The sequence below is a fragment of the Canis lupus genome, chromosome 16, assembly GCF_011100685.1.
Source record: "Canis lupus familiaris isolate Mischka breed German Shepherd chromosome 16, alternate assembly UU_Cfam_GSD_1.0, whole genome shotgun sequence".
Classification (NCBI taxonomy): Eukaryota; Metazoa; Chordata; class Mammalia; order Carnivora; family Canidae; genus Canis; species Canis lupus.
This window is the reverse complement of record NC_049237.1, coordinates 47,590,099-47,614,376: the sequence shown is the minus strand read 5'-3', so window position 1 is coordinate 47,614,376 and position 24,278 is coordinate 47,590,099. Positions and strand designations below refer to the sequence as shown.

General features: G+C 42.8%; 1 protein-coding gene across 1 annotated transcript; it reads left to right on the top strand.

Moving 5' to 3' along the window:
* The first annotated feature begins 1,572 nt into the window (after positions 1–1,572).
* On the top strand, positions 1,573–23,684 carry LOC119869495 (translation initiation factor IF-2-like). Its single transcript, XM_038559199.1, has 5 exons — positions 1,573–1,615; positions 4,804–5,297; positions 5,445–5,685; positions 5,802–5,895; positions 23,253–23,684. The coding sequence occupies exons 1-4, from the start codon at positions 1,573–1,575 to the stop codon at positions 5,807–5,809; spliced, it is 786 nt and encodes a 261-aa protein (XP_038415127.1). The 3' UTR covers positions 5,810–5,895; positions 23,253–23,684.
* The last annotated feature ends 594 nt before the right edge of the window (positions 23,685–24,278 follow it).

Below are 24,278 nucleotides of genomic sequence, written 5' to 3'. Positions count from 1 at the left end.
AACTGAGGCTCGGAGAGCTAGTGGCCTGGTTTTCTATTGCTGTAGAACAGATCACCCCAATAGTTAAGGATTTAAAAGAACAATCACTATCTTTCATGGTTACAGTGGGTCAGGAAGTCAGGAGGGGTGTGGCTGTGACCTCTGGCTTGGGGTGACTCAGGCAGTTGCGTGGTCCGACCTTAACTGGAATTAGAATAAGCAGGAATGGAACTGGGAGCTGAAGCAGCCCTGGGCCAGCTGAGAGTATGTGCTCATTGAGCCTCAGGACCTTTCCAGGGGTCTGCGGGGTGCTGGACTCCTGGCAGAGCGGCACCGAGCTCCAGTGTGAGGGCTCCAGGCAGCACGGTGGGAACTGCGCTGCCTTTGGTGGCCTCACCTTGGCCACACAACAACACTTCCACTGTGGCCATGAGCCCACCCAGATTCAAGAGGAGGGAACATAAACTCCCATCTCCACATGAGGAAATGGGGAGAACATTGTGGGACAGGAGAAACTGCAGCTGTCTTCGGGACATAGAGTCTGTCATATACCCAGTGTCACGGCAGGTGGTGGGAGAGTGGGATTCAAGTCAAGACACTGCACACGGCCTCCGTTCTAACACTGCAAGCGCTTGGTCCTAAATAATGAGTCTGGCTAAGTATGTTTTTGGTGACTGAGGCATTGTGCATTCAGAGTTAAGACCTATGTTCTTTCTTTTCTTTTTCTTTTTTTAAAAATTTTATTTGATAGAGGATGAGCAGGGGGAGGAGCAAGAGGGAGAGGGAGAAGCAGACTCCCCGCTGAGTGAAGAGCCCAATGCAAGGCTCGGTCCCAGGACCCAGGGATCATGACCTGAGTTGAAGGCAGATGCTTAACCAACTAAGCCCCCCAGGCGCCCCAAGCCTGTGTTCTTACATCTATGGCAATACAAATGCTGCCCTTACACACTGAATTCCAAGTGTTTACCAAGCAACTCCTCTAAGAGTCAGTTTCTGTGCTGGTTGCTAAAGCCATAAAAGACACTCCATTCCTGAAGACCGACAGGGGAAAATGTATGCAAACAAATTCCAAGGTGCATTTATTCCGAGGTGATAAATGCAGAAGTGGGTGAACTGATGGGTATCTAGGATCCATTTTAAAATGCTCCAGGGGAGGGAGCAGGTGGGGGAGCAAAGAAAAACTAGGTCAGATAGAAATGGATGAAATAAGATTTGAAAAGTGTTGATAATTGTTAAAGGTGGGTAAAGGGGTTCCTGGGAATCCGTTTCATTCTATATGTGTCTGAAAATGGCCATGGTTAAAGAAATACTAAAAATACGAGGTAGAAAGGAACCACGGGAGGCGAGCATAGGGTGGGAGTGAGGAAGCTGCAGCGAGGCCAGGCCTTCCTCCAGGAGCGACATCAGAGTTGTTTTCATATTTGTAACAACATGATGGTGCTTCTCTTGTATGGAAATGCATTGCCATTATCCCTGAACAGATAATGTTATGTGAGTTTTGGAGGACATATAAAAATTGGTAAAATAAACATCAGGGAAGAGCTTTCCAGGTGATGAAGGGTATGCTGGCTGGCATCCACTCCCGCCAGCACCATGGCACGCCAAGTGCTTTTAGCACAGGCTTGTCAGCTGTTGAGTAAGCTAGTGTTTTCCTACCCGGGAGGTTCATATTCCGTGATAAGAGAATTGGAAGGGAGGAGAATGAAACTTACCAAAGCAGAGCCTTTTTTCTGTTGGAATTCAAGGACTTAAGGACGAAGCCTGTCTTCTTTTCAGCTTTAAAATGCTCATCAGATTGAAGAGCTGTAGTTTGAAAAATGTTTGGTCTTGAGTGATCATCAACAAGCCATTGTCTCAGCAAAGGACTGACTCTCAAATGCCAAATTTAACTGGAAGAAGTAAGGAGCTCTATGTTCCAGATGAAGTATGGAATTATTTAAATACAAGATGGGAGGAGCTCTGTGATAGCTCATGTTTAATCCAAGGTGATAATGACCCCCAGGTATTCAGACTACATTTACAATATTTTCTCCACCTCAGAAAGTCGTCACTTTCATTTTTTTTTATCATGTGAATTTTCAAACAACCACCAAGAGACTATAACACACTTCCATGCTTGTACTCAGCTTCAGTCATTATCAATATTTGGCTATGTACTTTTAGTTCTCCTCTTAGATGATTTCACCCATAAATAAAAGGACTTTAAAAAAAAAACACAATTCATTATTACATCTAAAAAATTACCAGTAATTCCCTATGTCTAATACACAATACATATTCCATTTTCCCTGACTGGCCAGGAAGTCTTTTTATTGATTGATTGACTGATTGATTGATCTTATTTATTCATGAGCGACACAGAGAGAGAGGCAGAGACATAGGCAGAGGGAGGGAGGCTGGGAGGTTCCTCAGCAGGGACCTGATGAGGAACTTGATCCCAGGATCACGACCTGAGCCAAAGGCAGATGCTCTACCACTGAGCCACCCAGGTGCCCCCAAAAAGTCTTTTTATAGTTTAATCATCATCCTAATGAGGTCCTCCATTATATTACATCTTTAAGTCTTTTTTTTTTCCAGTTACACTTAATGTAGAAAAGTCCCTGCTTTTTATCCTTTACCATTGACATCTTGAAGAAAGGGGGTCAGTTTATAAAATATTTCACATTCTGGTGTTGGCTGATTACTTCCCCAGGGTGCCATTTAACTTGTTGCTCTATCCTCTGTTTCTGTGGCCTGGGAATTAGAGTTCAAAGCCTGCCTGAGTCCCTGCCTGCCTGCCTTCCTGCCTTGCTTCTTTTTGGGGGTGGGGTAAGAATATCTCTGCTGATACGCTGCACATTTTATTGCCACACATGTCTGGTTGCCTCACTTTTGGTGATGCTGAGATTGATGCATGGGTCTAGAGGATGACAGCCTCATCCCTTTTGTACATGCTTTCAGCTGGAATATCCATCAGCAGCAATTGTGTAAATCAGAAGTTGGAAAAGGAAAGTTTAAATGCCATCCTGCATTTATTGGCTGGAATTATTCTGTACTTTTCTCCACAGCCACTAAGTCTTTTTAATTATGCTAAAATATAAGAATTTTTATAACATAATTCTTTCTCTTTATAATATTCATACTGATGAATTGGTGCTCCACTAACCTCTAATGTTATTCAAGAGTTTTGGTTTTTGTGTTGGTTTGTCCTCTCCTTCCCCCCCCCCCCCCATTCTTGTGTAATAACCATTTAAATGAAAAGCTAGAGGATGGGAACGTCAGGTTGGTGTAATGGCTTTATGACATTTTTGGTAGTGACTTTCACCTTCTCTAAAGGAGACCCAGTACCCTCTGTCTGGCTTCCTCTGAACAGAGGCATCTTTGTGCCTATGCTCACCTGTTCAAAGCTTCTGCTTTGAAAACAAGTTTTCAAGCAATCTTCAGCTGTACGGATAAAATCAATGAGATAACTTCAAACTGATACTGATCAGACATTCATTCCTGAGCACCTCTTTCAACCATTTCAACACTTAAAATCAGTATTACAGATGTTCTAAACGATTACTTTGGGAAGTTAGCACACGAGCCTGACACAGAAGAAAGATTAAATTGTTTAACAAATGTATTTTACACTAATTGTTTAAAAAACAGGTAGTCATTACATGATGGATGGGTCTTTTACCACGCATACCCACACATGCACGCGTGCGCAAACACACACACCCCATCAGAAACTGCTAAAAAAATTATTGAGGACTCTTGTTAAATAAAGATAGTATGGCAGCCTTTAATCAAGAGGGGCTAGCAATGGGGTTTTGTATAGGAAAGAGGTTGGACTGGATTCTAACAAGGACAAATGGGGATGGACAGGCAAGGCGCAGGGCAGGGGTCACTGCATGGAAGGAAGATCGCAAGAAGGGTTAAGGGGGGGGCGGATTCTTGCTCAAGGCAGCCCAGGGGCATCAGAAACCGAGGGTGGAGGATTCAGCCACATTCTTACTCCAACAGGATTCTCCAAGGTCAAAGAGAAGCCAAGCCCAAGGGCAGACCTAGTCGACCAGAGTGCTCACAGGGGCAGTCTTTGTCGGTGCAGCCTTGCCCACCACCACTTCCCACAAAATTTTAATTTCAGGTTAATCATCCCCCCCCTCCTCCGGCAGGTAGCGGAGTGTTGGAGCGCGCTGGGGAAGCAGAACCTTCCCGGGCCTCATAGAAAATTAACCCAGGGTTGCCCCTACCGAGAGAGGTTCGCTGGGGAAAGCTCATGCATCAATAATCCTGTGACCCACGGGACGACTGAGTCCAAGTTCCGCGGAGCATAAAGAAACCTCCGGAGTGGTCGGACTGGCTGGGTGACTTCAGGACAATGGGTCTTTCTGCTCCAAAATCGCAGCCCAGGGATCCCTGGGTGGTGCCGTGGTTTAGCGCCTGCCTTTGGCCCGGGGCGCGATCCTGGAGACCCGGGATGGAATCCCACGTCGGGCTCCCGGTGCGTGGAGCCTGCTTCTCCCGCTGCCTGTGTCTCTGCCTCTCTCTCTCTCTCTCTCTGTGACTATCATAAATAAATTAAAAAAAAAAAATTCAAAATCGCAGCCCAGCTGTGACGAACGCAGGATTCTGCGCGCTTAGCAGACGCGAGCTGCGGACTCCCCGCAGGTGGAGGGCGTCCGAGGGCGGGGGCGGGGGCGGGGCAGGGGGGAGTGACTCGGCCCCGCGCCCCGGCCACGCCCCTGAGCCCCAGCCGCACCCCCGCCGCGCACGCGCGGCCCCGGTGTGGTCTGCAGAGACCCCTGTGGCTCCCCCCCTGCCGCGCACGCGCACGCGCGGCCCCGGTGTGGTCTCCAGAGACCCCCTGTGGCTTCCCCTCTGCCGCGCACGCGCACGCGCGGCCCCGGTGTGGTCTGCAGAGGCTCCCCCCCACCCCGCGCGCCCCCGCGCATGCGCACACGAGGCCCAGGTGTCCTCAGAGCCCCCCGCGGCCCGAGGCGCGCAGTCCCGCCGCCGCTGCGGGCGTCGGGCCGAAGACGGAGCTGCGGCAGGACCGAGCGGCGGCAGGACCGAGCGGCGGCAGGAGAGGCCCCGCTGCGTTTCCAAAGCCTCAGGCAAAATGCCCTCCACGGGCTTTGCGAAGCCCACCTAGGAGGCGGGGCCTTTCCTTCCAGGAGGCCGCCCGGTCCGGAGCTCGCGTCCGGCTGAGACTGAGCCCCAACCCGGTCCCACGCGCCGACCCCCGCCCCTCAGCCCCCACTCTCCTCAGAAGCCCAACTCAGGAAAAGTGGAGAAACTCCGCTTTCCAGGGCGCCCAGCGACCGGGACCCCAGCGGCGCCGGCGGGCTCAGGTAGGTGCTTCTGGGGGTGCGGCCCCCGGAGGCGGGGTCGGGGCGCTGCCCCCAGGCCGCCTCCCGCGTCCGTGCTGTTTGCGTTGGCGGCGCTCCCCCCCCTCCGTGGCCCGCGCCCCCCGCCCCCGCAGACCAGGCCTTCGCTAGGGGCCCTCCCCCGGGCGGAGCCGCCTGGCCGCCGGGTGTGTAGGCGGCGCTGGAGACGCGCTGAGCGGCCTCGGAAAACCATGCGTCGGTCTTGTGGAGGAAGAAGGCGGGTCACGAGACAGCACGTGTGACACGGTCTTGTCTGCGAGGACACACGGACACTGTGCACAGAAACCCGGAGGCTTCGAAGCCACCAGAAGTATGCAACACCAGACTCTGTTTTGGGATGACTGGATTATAGGTGATTTTCATTTTATTTTATTAATCCGTTTTAAGTGTTTTCAATACTACAAAAAAAAAAAAAACAAAAAACAAAGATTCCTAACGAGAATAAATGATAAATGTTATTTTTAAAAGGAAAATAATCACAGCCACCAGTGGGAAGAGAGTCAGTGGATGGATCCTGGGCATGACCTTGCTCCTTAGTGACCCCATGACCGTCCCCCTGGAGGTAAGCTGTGTGAGGGCTGCGTAAATTATTCTAGGATGACGGTGTGATTAAAAAGTTTGTTTATTTATTTAGTTTTGTTTTATTTTTTATGTATTTTTAATTTTAATGTTATTTTTTAATTTTTATTTTTTTTTTGATTAAAAAGTTTCTATCTTGGGCAGCCCGGGTGGCTCAGCGGTTTGGCACCACCTTCAGGTGTGATCCTGGGGACCTGGGATTGAGTCCCACATCAGGCTCCCTGTGTGGAGCCTGCTTCTCCCTCTGCCTGTGTGTGTGTGTGTCTCTCTCTCTCTCTGTCATGAATAAATAAATAAAAAATCTTAAAAAAAAAGTTTCTATCTCCACTCAGAACTCTCTCTTCCTATTGGAGAAGTTCTACTCACAGGAGTAGTAGGTGGATCTTTGGCAATATGATTTGGGAGAAGGTATTAGATTCCACAGGTAGAAATGTAACCCTGAAATTCCCCCTGGGTGAAAGCATTGTTAGCTGTCTGAGACAAGGAACATTCTACTCAACTCTGAGGCACAGATATGTCTGCATGTGAGCTGCGATTACAGACCCCCACCCGAGAAGCGTCCTGCCCTCCAGAGGCACAGGCCTGGCTGTAGGAGCTCCAAGGGAGCAGGACATGAAGGGAGAGAGACCAGCAAGGTAAAGACACAAAGATACATTTTTGAGGGGTCATTATTTTCCCTCTCAAAGGTCAAACCTGGAATGTTCACACACACATTCTGGTAGCCAGAGGAAGTAAGGAAATGCCATCTCTTTCTGAGTCCCCAGAAAGTGGAAATGGTAGACAGGGCATCATCTTTGCCACAGGAACCCTTCAGCTGCATCGCTACCTTCTCCATAGCCATCAGGGTCCTTCTGTAGCCCTTCAGAATCCTCTAGCATTTCTTATACATACTGTCCATCTTGTGACTTTTTAGAGGATGCATTCTTTCTCCTAGCTGGACAGAAGTTCCTTGTTTTTCACCCCTTTCCTCTCTAGTGTCTGGTACAGGGCTCCAGAGGAAGTTGGACAGAACCATAAATGGCCAGGATGTGACTTAGATGCTCAGAAGTGTGTCACTTGTGCAGTCCTTACACATCACTAAGAACAGTTATGTGGATGGAATACCAAGTTAACAACCAATTGCTTGTACTCGGTTACTGACTTGGATACAGAGAAGAGAGAAAATTCAAAACTAAGGTCAGCTGCCTTATTGATTTAGTTAGGAGAGAGAAAGTTCTCCCAGCCAGAGCACCCTGGAAGTCCAGCTGGCTGCCTTCAGGAATTCACAATCTGGAAAGAGATGGGTCAACACCTAGTATTACTTGTTGGAATTGAACAAGGATTCATGTGCTCGCTTCGGCAGCACATATACTGAACAAGGATTCATTTACTAATCAGATAGAATTTTTTTAAATGTATACTTCCTGCTAAGAATGAAATTAAAAGGCAACTAATCCTTGCAGAAATCGCTGATTCCATATCTGAAAACAAGAAATGTAAAGATGAGTTCAGGACATTTTGTCGTCCCAGAAACTAGGAAATAATCAAATATTTCTAGAGTCACTCCAGAGTGAGCTTGGAGCCAACCTGAAGAGGCTCCTAGTGGAACTGTAGATTCACAGTGGCATTCAAATAAAAGAAACAAACACCACGGGCCACGTTGGAAGATGTTAAAGAACCGTCTTACTTTGAAAACTGACAAAGAAAGAAATTTGTTGATTTTGCCATTCCTGAATGAATTGTACTTGAGGGTAACCAAATAGCTGATAGGATAATTTTTCTTTATGGGAGTATCCCAGCTAATAATAACTCTTGGTAATGATTATCAGTAGCTTGTGATATATCACAAAAGAAGGGACAACCTGACACTATATGCCTCCTGGTGGAAATATACAAGCCTATGAAATCATTTTGCCCAAAACATGAACCTGATTCTGCTCGTGCTTCTATGTAACTACCAATTTTCAGAAAATGCAGTGAAGTATTAAGTGGCAACATAAAGACCTAGGCAGCAAAATCCAGGCTATAGGTAATTTTGGGGGACAAAAGCTCCTCCAACAAATACATTTTAAAGAAGAAGTAGGAGAAGAGGGAATCTATACATTGAAAGATACTTAGGATATGTATTATTTAATTCCAGGGGATCTACTTGGTTCTTTTAAAAAATCTCTTTGCAGCTACTAGAATATAACTTCCAATAAAGGCAGGGCACTTTGTCCATGTTGTACACTGCTCTATCTCTATCTCCTAGAGCTAGAAGAATATTTGTTCATGGACAAATACATGACTTTGTCTTCCTGGCTGTAGCTAATGAGGTAAGGAATAAATGGCTGACTTAGTTAAGGCTATTTTTTTTTACAGGAAAATACAAATTTGACCATAATTAACTTACATTTTGTCTAAATAAAGATGCCAAAAACAGAGTGAAAAGAAAACCTAAAAACTGAAAGAAGATACTTACAAGGCATATATAACATAACAAAAGTTGAATTACACATTAAGAACTTCTCCAATAATAATAAATCAATAATAAGATGACAACCCAATAGGAAAATTGGCAACAATAAAAAAATTCACACAGAAGAAAATCCACATGAGCAGTGAACACAAAAAATATCCCACTAGTGTCCACAGAAATGAAAGTTAAAACACAATTAGATGCCATTCTCATTATATGAGAAATTCTAGATACTTGATAATGTCAAGAACTGTCAAAGATGGGGAAAATAAAATTAGGAATTTTCTCATCTTAGTTAAGACTATTTGGGAGCAAACGAGAGCTGCCAGATTCTTCTTTTCTCTCCAGGGTTTGAGGATCTCAATGTCTCCTGATTTCCTCATGAAAAACTATATTTAGAACAGTTTCTGACTGCTTTAGTTTGGGTTCCAAAGAGGCAGACCTTGAGAACTTTGATTAAAGTATTCAGGTGGAAGGAGTTTATTTTGGGAAGGATCCCAAGAAAGATCTATGCATAAGTAGGGAACTGAGAAAGGAACAGAATGGCAGCCAGTAAAAGGTGCATTATAAAACACTTCTCTTTGTGGACATCTGGAGCCTAATGCCAGTGGGGAATTCTGTGAGTCAGTGTAGGACTATCCCACTCTAGGGGCAAGGGAGCTTTGATCTTTGTACAGCACTACCATCAGTCATTGATTGAGGAATGCTGGTGTTGGGGTAAAGGGTTTATTCTGTACTTTTAGCCTGCTACATTAACATTTCTGCGGAGATGGGCTCTGCAGCCAAAGAAAGACCTTGGGTGTCAGAAATCCTGCAGAATGTGCTACTATAGTAAAGTGTAAGGAGGCATGAGTGGGGCACCTTCAGTAGGTATTATGCTGATGATAAACTTACTTACTCTGAGAATATATATCTAATAAGACAAATACTTAATACAGTGCTAGGCTCACATAGATAGTAGCCTAGAGTAGTAGATAAGTCAGATTCTGGACCCACCCCAACTTGGGTTCAGCAACAATCTCCTCTACTTACCTGCTTTGTGACCCTGAAAAAATACACTTAACTTCTCTGCGCTTCAGTTCCCTCATGTATACAAGTGTCTAAGGCATCAGACTGGTAATGGAGAATAAATAAGATCGTACCTGGCACATAGTCTGCACTAGAAAAAAATTTACGTCTTTTCCCTTCTCCTTGGATTTAAGCCAAAACCATAAATTATGAAATTTCAGACATCAATGAACCAGGAGGAATCTGTATGGAGAAGATGAGGAAAAGGAAAGACAGCCTTCTGGTATTCCTGAGTTACAATACAGAGGAAGCACCTCTACCTGCTTCCTAGTTTGGAGCTTGTGTGTCCATGAAAGCAGTACAACTGATAGAAATGGAAAAGTTGGGGAGAGAGGTTGTTTCAGTGTGAAGATGACCAATGAAGAAATTCAGTCAACTTTTGGGATACTTAGTCCATGAGAGGGTCAGAGATCTGAATGCTATCCTAGATTCTGACAACCTACTAGCTCAACTTAAGCATTTTTAGCAAATGTAGGGACCACTCAATATAGATCACTCAATTTGAGTTAGAAAACACTGTGTAGAGTTTTCACTGGGGCATGGGACATAGAAGCACAACTTGGTGATGAGAGCCAGAAGATTGCTACAAAGGGAAAAGGCCAATGGGCCTATGATGCCTGCAATATCTGAGAAGAGTTTTCATTCTCATGTGTTGACAAAAACCACTGGTATCATGAATGCACATTACCATATGTTCCATCAATCTCAAATATATATGGGGCTGGAAATGAAAATAAAGGGCACAGTTGGAATCATTTGGGTTTTGGTTTCTCCTAAATGAGAACTATGTTGTGTTGTGACTGGGAAGCTTCCAGGGATCATACCTGGCTGTGACTTGGGGTTTCAGTTGTCATTCAGGTGGGTCAATTTTTATAATTTTTTTTTAAATTTATTTATGATAGTTACAGAGAGAGAGAGAGGCAGAGACACAGGCAGAGGGAGAAGCAGGCTCCATGCACCGGGAGCCCGACGTGGGATTCGATCCCGGGTCTCCAGGATCGCGCCCTGGGCCAAAGGCAGGCGCCAAACCGCTGCGCCACCCAGGGATCCCTAGGTGGGTCAATTTTTAATGAATGTCTAGAACGATAGTAGGCAAATGATACATGGGCTGGGGTGAGGGAGGAATTCTCAGGTATAGATGCAAAAATGAGAAGAAGGTGGAGGAGGAGAGGGGAAGGAGAAAAGGCAAGAAATAAGAAAGGACAGGAAAAAGAAATCCAAAGGACTGGGAGATAAACATTTCCAGAGTGTCTGTAGTTTAGCCATACATATGCAATAAGTATTTATCAGTCTCTTTTAATGTGTCGAGGTTGATTCTAGGAGCTGGAGACACATCAGTGAGTCAAACATGCCTTTGTGGCACTTACATTCTAATGGTCCTGCTGGAAGGCCCATTTGTGGCAAGACCGCAGTCTGGTTTAGTTAAGACTTTATAGTTCTTTGGGTCCCTTAGCATCATCCTTCAGATCAGAGATCTAAATCTAGATCTGCCTTTTACAATCTAGAAACCAAGACACAGCAGAGTCTCTACTATGAGAATTCTCCTTGGCCAGATAGGCTTGGGAATGGGAAGAGAACCGATTCAGTAAGTATGTTGCCAAGCAACAGATCAGAGTCATCAAATCCTTGGAAACCTTCTGAGTAAGAGAAAAGCATCATGGTTATAATTACAGTGGTGGTTCATCTGCCTCTTCCTTGAGTAGCATGGGACAGGAGCAGATGTTTATCTTTTTTTTTTTAAGGTTTTATTTATTCATGAGAGACACGGAGAGAGAGGCAGGCAGAGGGAGAAGCAGGCTCTGTGCAGGGAGCCCAACGTGGGACTCGATCCTGGGACTCCAGGATCATGCTCTGGGCCAAAGGCAGGCACTCAACCACAGTCACCCCGGCGTCCCAGATGTTTATCTTAAGCAGGGCAGAAACCTCTCCACATGGAATCCACGTGGGGTGCTTCCAGTATCATTTACTAGGGACCCCATTGCAAAGCAGAAGATGCTCTGGAAGTTTTGCAGCAATCATCTAGAAATCACAATATGAGTAGCTAGCAAAGAGCAGATATCAGATGTCAGATACCTGACATACTACCTTCTTGCTCCAAAACATTTCCAACTACGCAGCAAGATACGTACTAAAATGCCCTGGTAGTTCCAAGACAACCAACAATCACACCCCAAAACCTGTGTTTGTACATGGCAATAGGATACCAAGAGAATCTAAGGGAGGAGTAGTGCAGTAAACAGGAGATACTAATTTGTGAAAAATGGGTTCCCACCTGGCTTTGCCACCAAAGCTGTGTGATCTTGGACAAGTCACTTCATTTCTACCCAGAATCTGATTCTTTCTCACCAGTTCCACTGCTACTACTCTCTCCAGCCCCTGGAATCATCACAACATCTGCTTCATATCTTCATACCCCAATGGTCTAGAATCAACCCCACATCCAGAACAACCCTATAAAAGCTCTCAGATCTTGTCACTCTTTTGCTCCATCTCCCCAGTGGTGCCTGTTTCATTCAGAGGAAAAGCTAAGTCCATGCAATAACCTGGAAGGTTCTACGAGATCAGACATCTCCTACGACTGATCTCATCTACTGCTTGAGCCCTTGCTCATCCTGCTCCCCATGCTATCCTGACATTCCTTGAACCTGCCATGTGCTCCTGCTCCAGAATATTGGGCTCGCCTCTCCTCTCCTCTCCTCTCCTCTCCTCTCCTCTCCTCTCCTCTCCTCTCCTCTCCTCTCCTCTCCTCTCCTCTCCTCTCCTCTCCTCTCCTCTCCTCTCCTCTCCTCTCCTCCCCTCCCCTCCCCTCCCCTCCCCTCCCCTCCCCTCCCCTCCCCTCCCCTCCCCTCCCCCTCCCCTCCCCTCCCCTCCCCTCCCCCCTCCCCTCCCCCCCCCTCCCCTCCCCCCTCCCCTCCCCCCTCCCCTCCCCTCCCCTCCCCTCTCTCCTCTGTGCCTGGAACACCGTCTCCCCAACTGGCTCAAATCCAACCTCCTCTTCTACCTCAACTCTGCTTAAATATTGCTTTCTCAGTGAGCCCCACTCTGACCTCTTATTTAAAACTGCAGCCCCACCCTTGCCCCTCAATCACTTAACCTGCCCTATTTCTTTTTCTAGAGCATTTATTGCCTTCTAAAACACTATAATTTACTTCTTGATTATGTTTATAGTTTATGATCTGCATTCCTTTAAGACCCATGAGTGCAGGAATCTTGGTATATTTTTTTTTCACTGATTTTTAGCTGGCCTAAAAGAGTACCTGACACAGAGTTCAATAAGTATATGTTAAATGAACAAATGAACAACTCAGAGTAGAATGAAAAATCTCCATTCACAGGCAGATAGGACTCTAGGCTACGATGGCCAGAAACATCCAGCAGTTTCTTAACTTTGTCGACTTCCCAAGGGGTGGTAAGGAATACTTGAGTAGATACACTACCCTGTCGACTTCCAGGTAAAGAGTGGTTGTTCCTGGTGCTTCTTCTACCAGCTTGCTCCATCACGATCCTACCTGTCCCTGTGAGATTTGTGCTGGACTCAGAGATGAATGGCCAGACTGCTGTCAATCACAAAGTATCTAAATAGGAAGGGACCCCCTCCCTCTTACACTTCAGAGGCATTCGTTTCTACCCATGCCCCTTGGCTTGAATCCAGTGCAGGGTTGTGCAGAAGACAGGATCCACTACTAATTGGCCAAGTGGTTTTCTTAGCATTGGATGAATCAAGTGCCCTTAAATGTTAAACTGTATTAAGGTCCTGGACCTCTGCCAAATCTTGTTACAAATAGTAAAGGGCAAGTCAAATCCTGACCATCTCATGGCATAGGTTAAATTCCTTCTAGATAGCACATTCTACAGAATTGTGACCAATGTTAACCCAACATATTCATCCAGGGTAGAGTAGAATGAGGAGGGATAAAATAATCTTTTTTAATGAGCCACTATTCCCCCCAAGAACAACAGGCAGCAAAAATGCAAAAATAGAAGGGAAATCAGTTGTGATTATTTTACTGTTTATAGAGATCACTAAGAGTTTAGCTGCCTTTTTTACACTAAAAATATTTTTTAAAAAAATCAAAATACATACTGAAGTGCCTCAGTGCCCATCATCCAACTTCAATGAAAGTTCAGAGCCAACCGTATTTCACCTACCACTCACCAAATAGCAAATACACTATTTCAAAATAAGATCATATTTACAGATTCTGGGTGGATAAGAATTTTGGGGAAATACTATTCAACCCAGTATAGACCTCATCGCCTGTCCATATCTCCTGACGACTTGGTGTAGATATATCAGGTTTCTGTTTTGCTTTAACCCCTTCGGACAAAATATTTTAAAACTCCCCCTTGCTTACTTTTCAACATTTATAATCAAATGTACGGATTCTATTTGTGCTTTTCTGGGTAGACTCAGGCCATCAAATGTGTGTCACAGAGGTCTGTGATGAGGTTTGAAGTCTGCTGTGCTCTCTGGCACTTGGGCTGGCACTAAAGAGTTTGTCTTTTTTCTTTTCCCTTTAGTTATTACCTGTCACTTCTTACTCTTGTTAACATTTGTGTTTGGGTAAATACACTGTCATTTCTAATTTCTCTGAGTTATTTCTAATTTCTGTGAATTAAAAACCACAACTTCAAGTTTGCTGTAACTGTCCAATTTAGCTTAAATAGTCTTAATAACAGGTTAAGGAGCTTCCCTTGAGTAGAATAAATTATATTGAATACAAAAGTTGCATGTAGCACACACAGAAATAAGCCAGAATTCTAGAGGTTTCCGAACTTGGAACTTGTTGAGGAAGCTTGAACTCAATGAAGCAATATTTTTTTTACGATTTTATTTATTTATTTGGCAAAGAGAGAGAGCACAGCAGGGGAGGAGGGCTCCATCCCAGGACTGCAGGATCATGACCTGTGCCTAAGGCAGACGCTTCATCTACTGAGCCACCCAAGTGCTCTTTCAGTGAGACAATATTATAGCTCATTTAGGCAGGAATAGAAACAGTTCTAGGTGTTGATATTGTTTTTCTGTTCCTTATAATTAGAGGTCAGCTGATAACATTTTGGCCTAATGGCCGAGGGTGGACTGTCCCAGTCATCCAGAGCATCTGTCGTCTTTTCATTGTCCCTGTGTATCTGGCTCTTCTTTTCTGTGTTGAGCCCTTTTTTTTTTTTTTTTTTTTTTTTTTTTTTTTTTAAGGCTTGGCTCAGTGCACTTGTTCAAAGCAAAGTCTTTTTTTTTTTTTTTTTTTTTTTAAATTTTTTTTTTTAAAGATTTTATTTATTTATTCATGATAGTCACAGAGAGAGAGAGAGAGAGGCAGAGACACAGGCAGAGGGAGAAGCAGGCTCCATGCACCGGGAGCCCGATGTGGGATTCGATCCTGAGTCTCCAGGATCGCGCCCTGGGCCAAAGGCAGGCGCCAAACCGCTGCGCCACCCAGGGATCCCCAAAGCAAAGTCTTGAAGCATGCAAGTTTCATTAATTGATTTCTTTAGAAGACTTTGCTTCCCTCCATATAATCGATAAAATGTGGGCTGCCTGCTTTGCGGGTTAATAGGAATGCACAGTTCTCTGCTTGTCCCTCTCTCTACCCCAAGGTTTTCTGATGCCTGTAATTTCTACCCCATCATGAGGCCCTCTTCTGCTTTCCTGGTTCCCACGTATGCATTTACTATATAGTTGGATTGTAGGTGAGTGAGGTGTTACTGTATTTACTCAGTCTGATAATGTGTGGAAGCTCAAGTGATAATGGAATGTACAGTTCTTGTATCACTGAGCCTTGGATTCCCAAGTCCATTAACCTCTGGCCCCTTGTCTGCCAGGATTCAACAAAGAAGTCAAAAGTTTAATTCTGGAGTAGGAGAAAATTGACTGTGCAAATGTTAAGTTTTTCTAGGCATTAAAATGAAAGATCAAATACTGATCCCATTGTATCCTGCCATTGTTTTTTTCTGAGAAGAGGGTCAGTAGACTGTTTTCAATGTGCATATTTTTAGACACTTTGCCATTAAATCCGGTTTTGCAGGTGTAGGGCTGGCTCTGGGTAGAACATAGCCAAGTTTGACCTTACTGCCTCTGCAGCTCCTGTCTGATTCCTCTGCCTGTCTGAAAGGCCCTTCTCTGTCAGGTCCCTCACTGGATGGAGTTCACTCCCTTAGGCAGCACCCTATGCTCCAGAACTTCCCATTTCAAAAGCATAGTCCTATCTTGTGTTCTGTTTCCTCAAGGTTGAGCTAGATACTAACACAACACAGAATACTGGAATTTCAAGCTAAAAGAACTCTAGAGGTAAATTAGGTGGCTTGATTTTAGTAAAGAGCTGCACAAAGGATATAGGTACATGCATATATATGTGTGTGTGGGTGTAGGTAGGTGAATATGTACATATGTATACATATATACACGTACAGATATAACAGAAGTGTAATGTTGTGCCAGTGTGCTGTGGGGGGAGTCCTCCCAATTACTCCACATCAAACGTTTACTTCTTCAAAAGACTTGCCCAGTAAATGATACACAGCTGAAATGATCTTCTCTCTTTGGTTCATTGAACCACCTAAGACATAGTGTTATACCAAATAGGAGACATTAGTGAGCCATTATCTTCCTGGGGAATTTTTGGTATGGAGTTCACTCTTTATTTACAAGGACACAAGTCTCTTTAAAATCTTGGAATTTGAGGTGCCTGGGCAGCTCAGTTGGTTAAGGTCTGCCTTTGGTTCAGGCCATGATCTCAGGGTCCTGGGATGGAGTCCGACTCAGGGCTCCCTGGTTAGCGGGGAGTCTACTTCTCTGTCTCCCTCTGCCCCTTCCCTGCTTGTGCTCTTTCTCTCATTCCTTCTGTCTCAAATAAATAAATAAAATCTTTAAAAAAAATCTTGGGATTCAGTAAGTTTTTTAATTAGAATTTTAAAAAAAATTGTATTTATTTATTTGAGAGAGAGAGCATGAATGGGAAATGGGAAAAAGCGGAGGGGAAGGAAGGAGCAGACTTCCTACTGAGTAGGGAACTGGACATGGGACTCGATCCCAGGACTCTGAGATCATGATCTGAGCCAAAGGCAGAGGCTTAACAGACTGAGCCACCCAGGCACCTCTAAATTAGAATTTCTATTTTGAGATAATGAGCTAATCACGTGCAGTTGCAAGAAATGCATTCAATGCTTTTAGTTCAGGGAACAATTTTATAATGCCTTACATACTGTGGGCATATTTAATATGTAATGGTTGATGGATAGCTTGATAAAATAACTATAATTTGTGCCCTCCAAGAGATTTCTTGAGGGAAATATGTTCAGACATTACTGGGCCCAGGTATAGAAAGTGAATCTTTTGGATCATTTGGTGGCTTTGTGTTCTGTTTCTTATAAATTTCTCATCTTTAAGGTAGTTTTATTTCATTTTTACACATGTAGTATGCACTTAGTCTCACTATATTTTGCTCTAGTGAAATATGTTTCTCTAATTATAGTGACCGTGATGAAATCTAATTAGTGAAGTGTTCATATTTTCTCCACTGAGCTGATCAGGGGTGAAAAGCCGAGAACTGGAGAACATGCCTGTCTGAAGGCTACAGGCTCCTCTGGTATGGTCCCTCCAAGGAGCAGCATGGCTCACAGATCTCTTTCCCAACAGCGCAAAAGGAACACCACTTCCTTTAGATCAAACTCACCCACAGTGGATTCTATTTATCATTCTTTCATCTCTCTCTAGAATCCTGACAAGCAAGAATGCTACCTGAGGGCTGCCATGCTGCAAAGTATGACAGCCTGCTCTCGGAGAACCATAAATATTTGGAATTTGAAGTGAATTGGGAACTTAACAACAACAAAACTAAAGTTTGAAAACAAGTTAGCCAAAGCCTAGATTCCTTGAAATGCATTGGATAAGCACCGCATTAAAGCTGACCTTTTTGCAAGAGTTTTGGAAGAATGTTGGTTAGTGGGTTTTTTTTTTTTCTTTTAATGTGATAAAAATTCACTCTGCCAGCTGAGCATGTACAATGGGGTGAGAGTGGGTTCCTTTCTCTGTGGGAGAGAGAAGTGTTCAAGTGAGGCCCTCTGGGGGAGTTTTGATGCTGGCTACAGCTTTGATGAAGGCTTAAGCTGAAAGATACATCAAGTTTGAAATACATATTTTACAAGGGGAGGGTGTGGGACAGTGTCCTGGATTCCATCAGGCATGCACAGAGCATCCTGTCACGCAAGGCAGAGAGGGGGGTTGAGCCTGCTGCTTGAATCCCTTTGGAGGTCTGCTCACTCACCCTCAGGAGCAAAGTCATATAATTTCTCCTGAGACCTGTCTAAATTAAGAAAATACAATTCTCTGATTCTGAGGAAGGCCAAGAGTAACATTGCGCTAAGAAAGAACAAAATAATCATTTGACTAAGTTGTTTGGTGATATTTTAATGCTTCCTCCTCCATAGTCCTGATAGGGAAATCTTGGAGCAGTGGTTTACTGTGCACAGACCAGAGTTTTCAAGGCCATGAGCACAGCAGACTATCAGGGTGAAAGCCAGGGCCTTGCATCTTAAATCACCACCTCCTTGCAGGTAGCTATCATGGGTGGTAGTGGGAGTCAGGGCTGGGGTAGTTTGGGACTGGAATCTGGGGGCTGGGGGGAACCATGTAGGTGGATGCAAAATCGGGCCCTTGAGATATGTACAGTAGGACTGTTTTAAAATCATATCCCTCTTCCTACCCCAAGACCACTATTTCTGGCTAGGCTAGCCCCATCTTCAGCTTGTCAGATAATGCCCCAGTGTTATTTATCCTTCCTCTCAAGTCTCACAGAGAGAAAATCTGGTGATAACCATCATCAAGGAGAAAGCTAGAGAGAAAAGGAAAGAAGCCATCATAAAAGGCCCAGTGTTTGGAAGGCAGAAACCCAGCTCTGACACCCCTTGGGTTTGTGTGATGGCCAGCTCGGGCCTTTTACCGCCAACTGCAGCACTGGATCCTTCTCCATCCTACACTTGGACCTCTGGCAACTTCTCCACCAACTGCTCCAATCCTGTTACCTTGAGCATAGTTGTTTCTGATCCCAGGTCCCCAAATCCAGAATGGCAAATTTTGGGAGTTCAAAGGAGATGTGAGAATTTGATAGAGTAGCTCCAGGGGTCAGTTTGGATCAGAGTCTGGTAGAAATGAACAGGTTTTTTGTTTTGTTTTGTTTTGTTTTGTTTTGTTTTGCCTTATGCTAGGCAAAATAGTTCTATTCCCTATTGCCTTATGATTAACATGGCCAGATTTAGAAATAAAAATACAAGTGCATTGATAATATGCTACAGCGGGGATGGACCTTGAAATCAAGCTAAGTAAAAGAAGGTAATCACAGAAGACCACATATTGTGTGAGTCCATATAGGTCAAAGGTCCAGAATGGGTAAATCTATAAAAGTAGAAAGTAAATTAGTGGTTTCCCAAGGCTGCAGAATAAGGGGACCTCGGGGATGGGGCTCAGGGTTTCTTTTTGAGGTGATAAAATGTTTTAAAATCAGCTTGTGAAATGGCTGCACAACTCTGAATATACTGAAATCCGTGGCTTCTTATACTTAAAGTGATAGAATTTTATGATACATGACTATCTTAATAAAGCTGTTTTTAATAATACAGGATGGCAAGTTAAATTTGAATTTCAGATAAACTATGAAAATAAATTTAGCGTAAGTATATGCTATGCAATCGTTGAGGTAGATTTATACTGAAAACATTTTCATTATTTATTTGAAATCCACATTTAAATGGATGTCCTGTATTTTATTTGGCAACCCTACTTAGGATTCGATTAAATGTCTCAGAAAGCACCAATCAACAGCAAAAGTAAGAAGAAATGGTTCATGAGATGTCATTTAAAGAGATTTATGGAGACCCCCTACATCTTTTGGGCATCAAAATTCTTAACAACTAACCAAGACCAAGAACTTCTGAATTTAATGATAATCACTTTTTAAAAATTAAATTTTAGCTGCCACGACAGAGAAATCCAAGGAGAGAAGAAATAACATTGAAATTCTATATTAAAAATTTCCAAAAGTTATAGAAAATGTCTAGAAGTGAGAGGAAGTGGATATTTTATAAGAACCTACTAATCTTTACATTGTACGAGTCTTATTAGAAACATTTTAGGGGAAGTTCACGAGTGTGGATCTAAAGATTTTGACTTGTTCACACAGATGAAAAATTATTATAATGGGGCACATGAGTGACTCGGTTGGTTAAGTGCCTACCTTCGGCTCAGGTCATGATCCCAGGGTCCTGGGGTTAAGCCCCACATTGGGCTTCCTGCTCAGCGGGGAGACCACTTCTCCTCTGCCCTCACTCTGCTCTTGTGCTCTTTCTCTCTCTCAAATAAATAAATAAAACCTTAAAAAAAGAAAAATTATTATAATGTATTTATGATATATAATGATATATAGTGGGATTTGCTATAAAGTAAATATTATCATGCTTGAAAATGAAGGCAGAACCTGTGAAAAAGGTAATATGTACACACACTCTTGCTCCCTTTCATATATACATTCTTTGGGTGTTTTGTATTTGTTTCAAGGGGATGTCTCAGGTTGCAAATTCTAGTAAACAGAATTGTTTAAGTTTGCACTTGCATAATGATCATCTTTAAAAAATGACTATAGCTCTGCTTTGATACTGGAAAATCTAGCATAAAATTGCTACAGTGGTATAAATCAGGTTAGGATTATATAGCAATTATTAGTTAGTCATACCTGCAAAACTTTTTCAGGCTATTAGGCTGTGGTAACAGCAGACAATATTATTTTTCTTATCTTACAGTTTTAAAAACAACTTCAATATGTTTCTCTGAATGTAATAATTTTATAAATTGAAATTTGAACATGTTGAGGTTACATGGTGCAACATTTAACCAAATCTTAGATTTTTAAAATTACATATTTTGAATAAATAATAGGTGTTGAGTTAACCCCTTACACTGTGATAGCTCAACTTTCCTGCTGGTATTGATGTGATAAAGGATACAATTTTCTAAAATATTTATAGATTAAAATATATTAAAATTAAATTGTCAAGTTCCATGTAAATTCAGAGGAAGAGACCCATCTTGCCCCTTGAAAATTTTCAAGGAGCATAAGTAATATCAACATATGTGGATGTTATATGTGATCTCAATAGTGGACAATGATTTTCAGAACACTTTTCCTCTTCCTACTTATACCTAGAGTTTTAAAAAATCATTCATTTAGATTACACAATGAGATTTATATTTGTAAAAGGCCATAACATAATTGTTCTCTTTTTAAAAATGCCCCTCTGGGTCACCTGGGTGGCTCAGATGAGATGGTTAAGTATCTGCCTTGGGCTCAGGTCACTATCTCAGAGTCCTGGGATTGACTCCTGTGTTGGGTTCCCTGCTCAGTGGGGAGTCCACTTCTTCCTCTTCCTCTGCCTCTCTCCCTGGTTGTGCTCTCTCTTTCATGCTCTAGAATAAATAAATAAAAATCTTTAAAATCAATCAATCAATCTATCCTTTTAAGGGCTGACATCTTAGAGAGTATGTATTTTTTTCAAAATAAAAAACAGAATTAAAGAGTACAAAGAGTATTTGGGGACTGAATTTTCTTAAAAGAAGAAAAATTTGGCTCAGGGTGTGATCCTGGAATCCCAGGATCAAGTCCCACATCAGGCCCCCTGCATGGAGCCTGCTTCTCCTCCCTCTACCTATGTCTCTGCCTCTCTCTCTCTCTGTGTATCTCTCATGAATAAATAAATACAATCTTAAAAAAAAAAGAATCATTAAATTTAACCACGTTGCCCAGACATTATTTGATAGGCAAGAATATTTGCAAATTGCAATGATACACACACAGGCTGGAAAAAAATTCATCCATGATGATATTCTTTCTTGGAATTAGTGTAAAAAGCAGAAACAAACTTCACAAGGGCTGAATCTTGTAGACATGAGTAAGAAGATAATCCATTACTTTTCATTTATTCCTAAAGATTGAATATATTTGAATTTTTAAAATTAATTAATTAATTAATTAATTTATTTATTTATTTTAGTGATAATAAAGCAGTTTATTGAGTGATAATAGAAGGCTCCCAAAGAGGGAGATGACCCAAGAGGGTTGCCCTGTGTATATTTGAAACTGTTACTACCATCCCATTTTCTATTCATTCTATAGAAGAAGCTGTCTCTTTGCTATTTCCTTAACATTTTAGTGTCACTATCTTTGGGTCCAGGTAACCAAGTTACCAGGCTTCAGTCCACCAAATAAGGAAACAGAGCCACTCCCTGCCACTGAACAAACACATTATATCAAGAACACATAGAATCTCTGTTTCAATTTATATTATGTAACACACATCATTACATATTTATATAAACAATTCAGTCCAATTCAACAGTGTACTCCTTCCACCATGATCCAATAGGTTATTGGATTCCCAAGCATGCCTCCTCCCCAAGTTTCTGTTGATGTAAATTGGTAAAATCTTGCAGTTCTTTTGGTGTATATGGCAATGTCATAGGTCATATGTTGTACCTGTTGGGACCTGCTAGAATTTGAATCTGATCTAGAATCAATAGGTTCACCCTGAGGAGATTCACCAATCTCTTGGATAAGGTCTTAGAAGAGACCATGTCAGGATCTTTGGGCACAAGATTGAAAACTTCCTTAGACATGGGAGAAAGGATTTCTTCTACTGGCAAAGAAGATTCAGCAGAACTTGAGGACATAAGGTCCCCAGCTGTGTTGACTTCTTCTATGCCCCCTTCCCAATTTTTGTGGTCCTACTCCTTTCCAATCATTGCCTTAACTATAGTAAAAGAGATCCTGTAAGGTTGGTCATTCATTTGGGTTGGACTTTGGGCTTATTTTTCAGAAATCTTGGTCCTGTAGCTACAAGAAAAACGTTTGATTTCAGGGCAAGCATAGATTTCTCATCCTTTCATCAGATCTTGAGCTGGGAATGTAAAGCCCAAGTGCATCATTTTCTCCCCCTAAGTTCTCCAGAATGTGACCAAACAACTCCATAATATATGAATCATTTTTGTAGAAGAAACTACTTTGTCACCCAAAGCTTTGTTTACTATAGACATTTGATTGCAGGTAATCATTAAAGTAACTTCTGCTGTGCATCTCATAGATCACCATTATCAGTTATCATTAATGGTCCTGGATCATTCCTGCCTTTATTTTATTTTATTTTTAAATTTTTTATTCATGAGAGACAGAGACAGAGACACAGGCAGAGAGAGAAGCAGGCTCCCTGTGGGAACCCCAATGTGGGACTCTATCGAGACACTCAACCACTGAGCCACCCAGGCATCCCTATGAAGTCTTTTTTTTTTTTTTTAGAAGAAACTACTTTATTACCCAAAGCTTTGTTTGCTACTGACATTCGATTGCAGGTAATCGTTAAAGTAATTTCTGCTTGCATCTCAAGGACCACCATTATCAATTATTATGAATGATCCTGGATCATTCATGCCTTTAAATTGGATGAGATCAGAGAACCAATTTCAGACTGGTTCTAGAACTGAGTCAGAGAACATGTCATCTGGAACCATGTCTGACACCAGTTTCCCTATAAGTCCAGGTTCAGTCAGAGAAGCCAAATCACTATAAATGATGCCGAATAAGGATTTATTTTAGGAATTAGACTCCATGACTCCATGACTGTAGAAGCTGCTGGGGACTCTATGCAAGGCTGTTGCCTCTCCATCTGGTGATGATCCATAAGTCTTTATAGTTTAAGACCAGCTAGTGGGGAAGGAAAACTATGCAAAATGGTACCAACAAGGGCAGATTCTGACCTGTGAGAAAAAAACAGAACCTGTCTGTCATTGCCTCTAACAGAGGGAACCTGTAGGAGGCAGTGACGCCACGGAGCTGCACTCATGCCTGGCCCAGGACTCAAAAAAGCTGAAGGAAGAGATTTGCTGAGAAGTGGAGAAGCATGAGTCTGGCTGCTGCCTCATGCAACAGGGTGTGCCAGCAGATCAGTGACCTCGTGTGTAAGCCAACACACTGCTGGAGCCCTGCACTGACCTTCAGAGCAGAAAAATATGGCGAAGGCTTCACTTTTAACTTCCAAATATCATACACATTTCTCTTATGGCCACTGTCCCAAGAATATGCAGGGAAGAGAATGCTGGAAATGTATTCGCAATTTAGCTAAGTCAATACAGGACAGTCATCATAGCAGCAAATAATATTTTCTGTTTTCATGCAGCTTATATTCTGTGAAAATGGGTAAAAGAATAAATACATTATCTATCTATCTATCTATCTATCTATCTATCTATCTATACATATGGGTGTGTTTGTATGTGTGTATTTTTTTATTACAACCTTCTGAGATAAATGCTTGCATTATCTCCATTTTACAGATGAGGAAACCAAGGCAGACATGGGTTAAGTATTTTGCCTTAGGTCCTATAGCTAATAAGTACCGGATCCAAGTTCTAGATGAGGGCAGTTTGCAAAGCCCATGGCAGTAACAGCTAGTCTATTTTCTTTATTCTGCATGGAGCCTTCCCCAGATGCTCAACTCAAACTGCACACTTCCTTCAAGTTTTATCATCAATTTTAGCAGTTTGTTGCATCCGGACTGTCTTGTCTTGTAACTTATTGTTGTTTTACTCATTGATAATTATCTCCAGTTGGCATAAAACTGAGAGATAACATGAATTTTATTTTTGCAGGCTGGTTTGGCGGCTAATAGCATACATTCAGCTTGCACCTGTAACTTCTCATTGCTTTGACATAATGCCCTTGATGGTCAAGGCAAAGTGTGTGTACCCCTGGCCTGAGGAACAGCAAATCTGAAAGAAATCTTTTCTCAATTGCTTTTGTCAGTTCTTTGAAACATGCTGAAGAAAA

Coding starts and splice junctions, on each gene's coding strand:
- LOC119869495 (XM_038559199.1), top strand. CDS start 1,573: ATGGCACGCCAAGTGCTTTTAGCACAGGCTTGTCAGCTGTTGA. Junction 1,616..4,803: donor ACAGGCTTGTCAGCTGTTGA/GTAAGCTAGTGT, acceptor TGTGGTCTCCAG/AGACCCCCTGTGGCTTCCCC. Junction 5,298..5,444: donor AGCGGCGCCGGCGGGCTCAG/GTAGGTGCTTCT, acceptor GGCCTTCGCTAG/GGGCCCTCCCCCGGGCGGAG.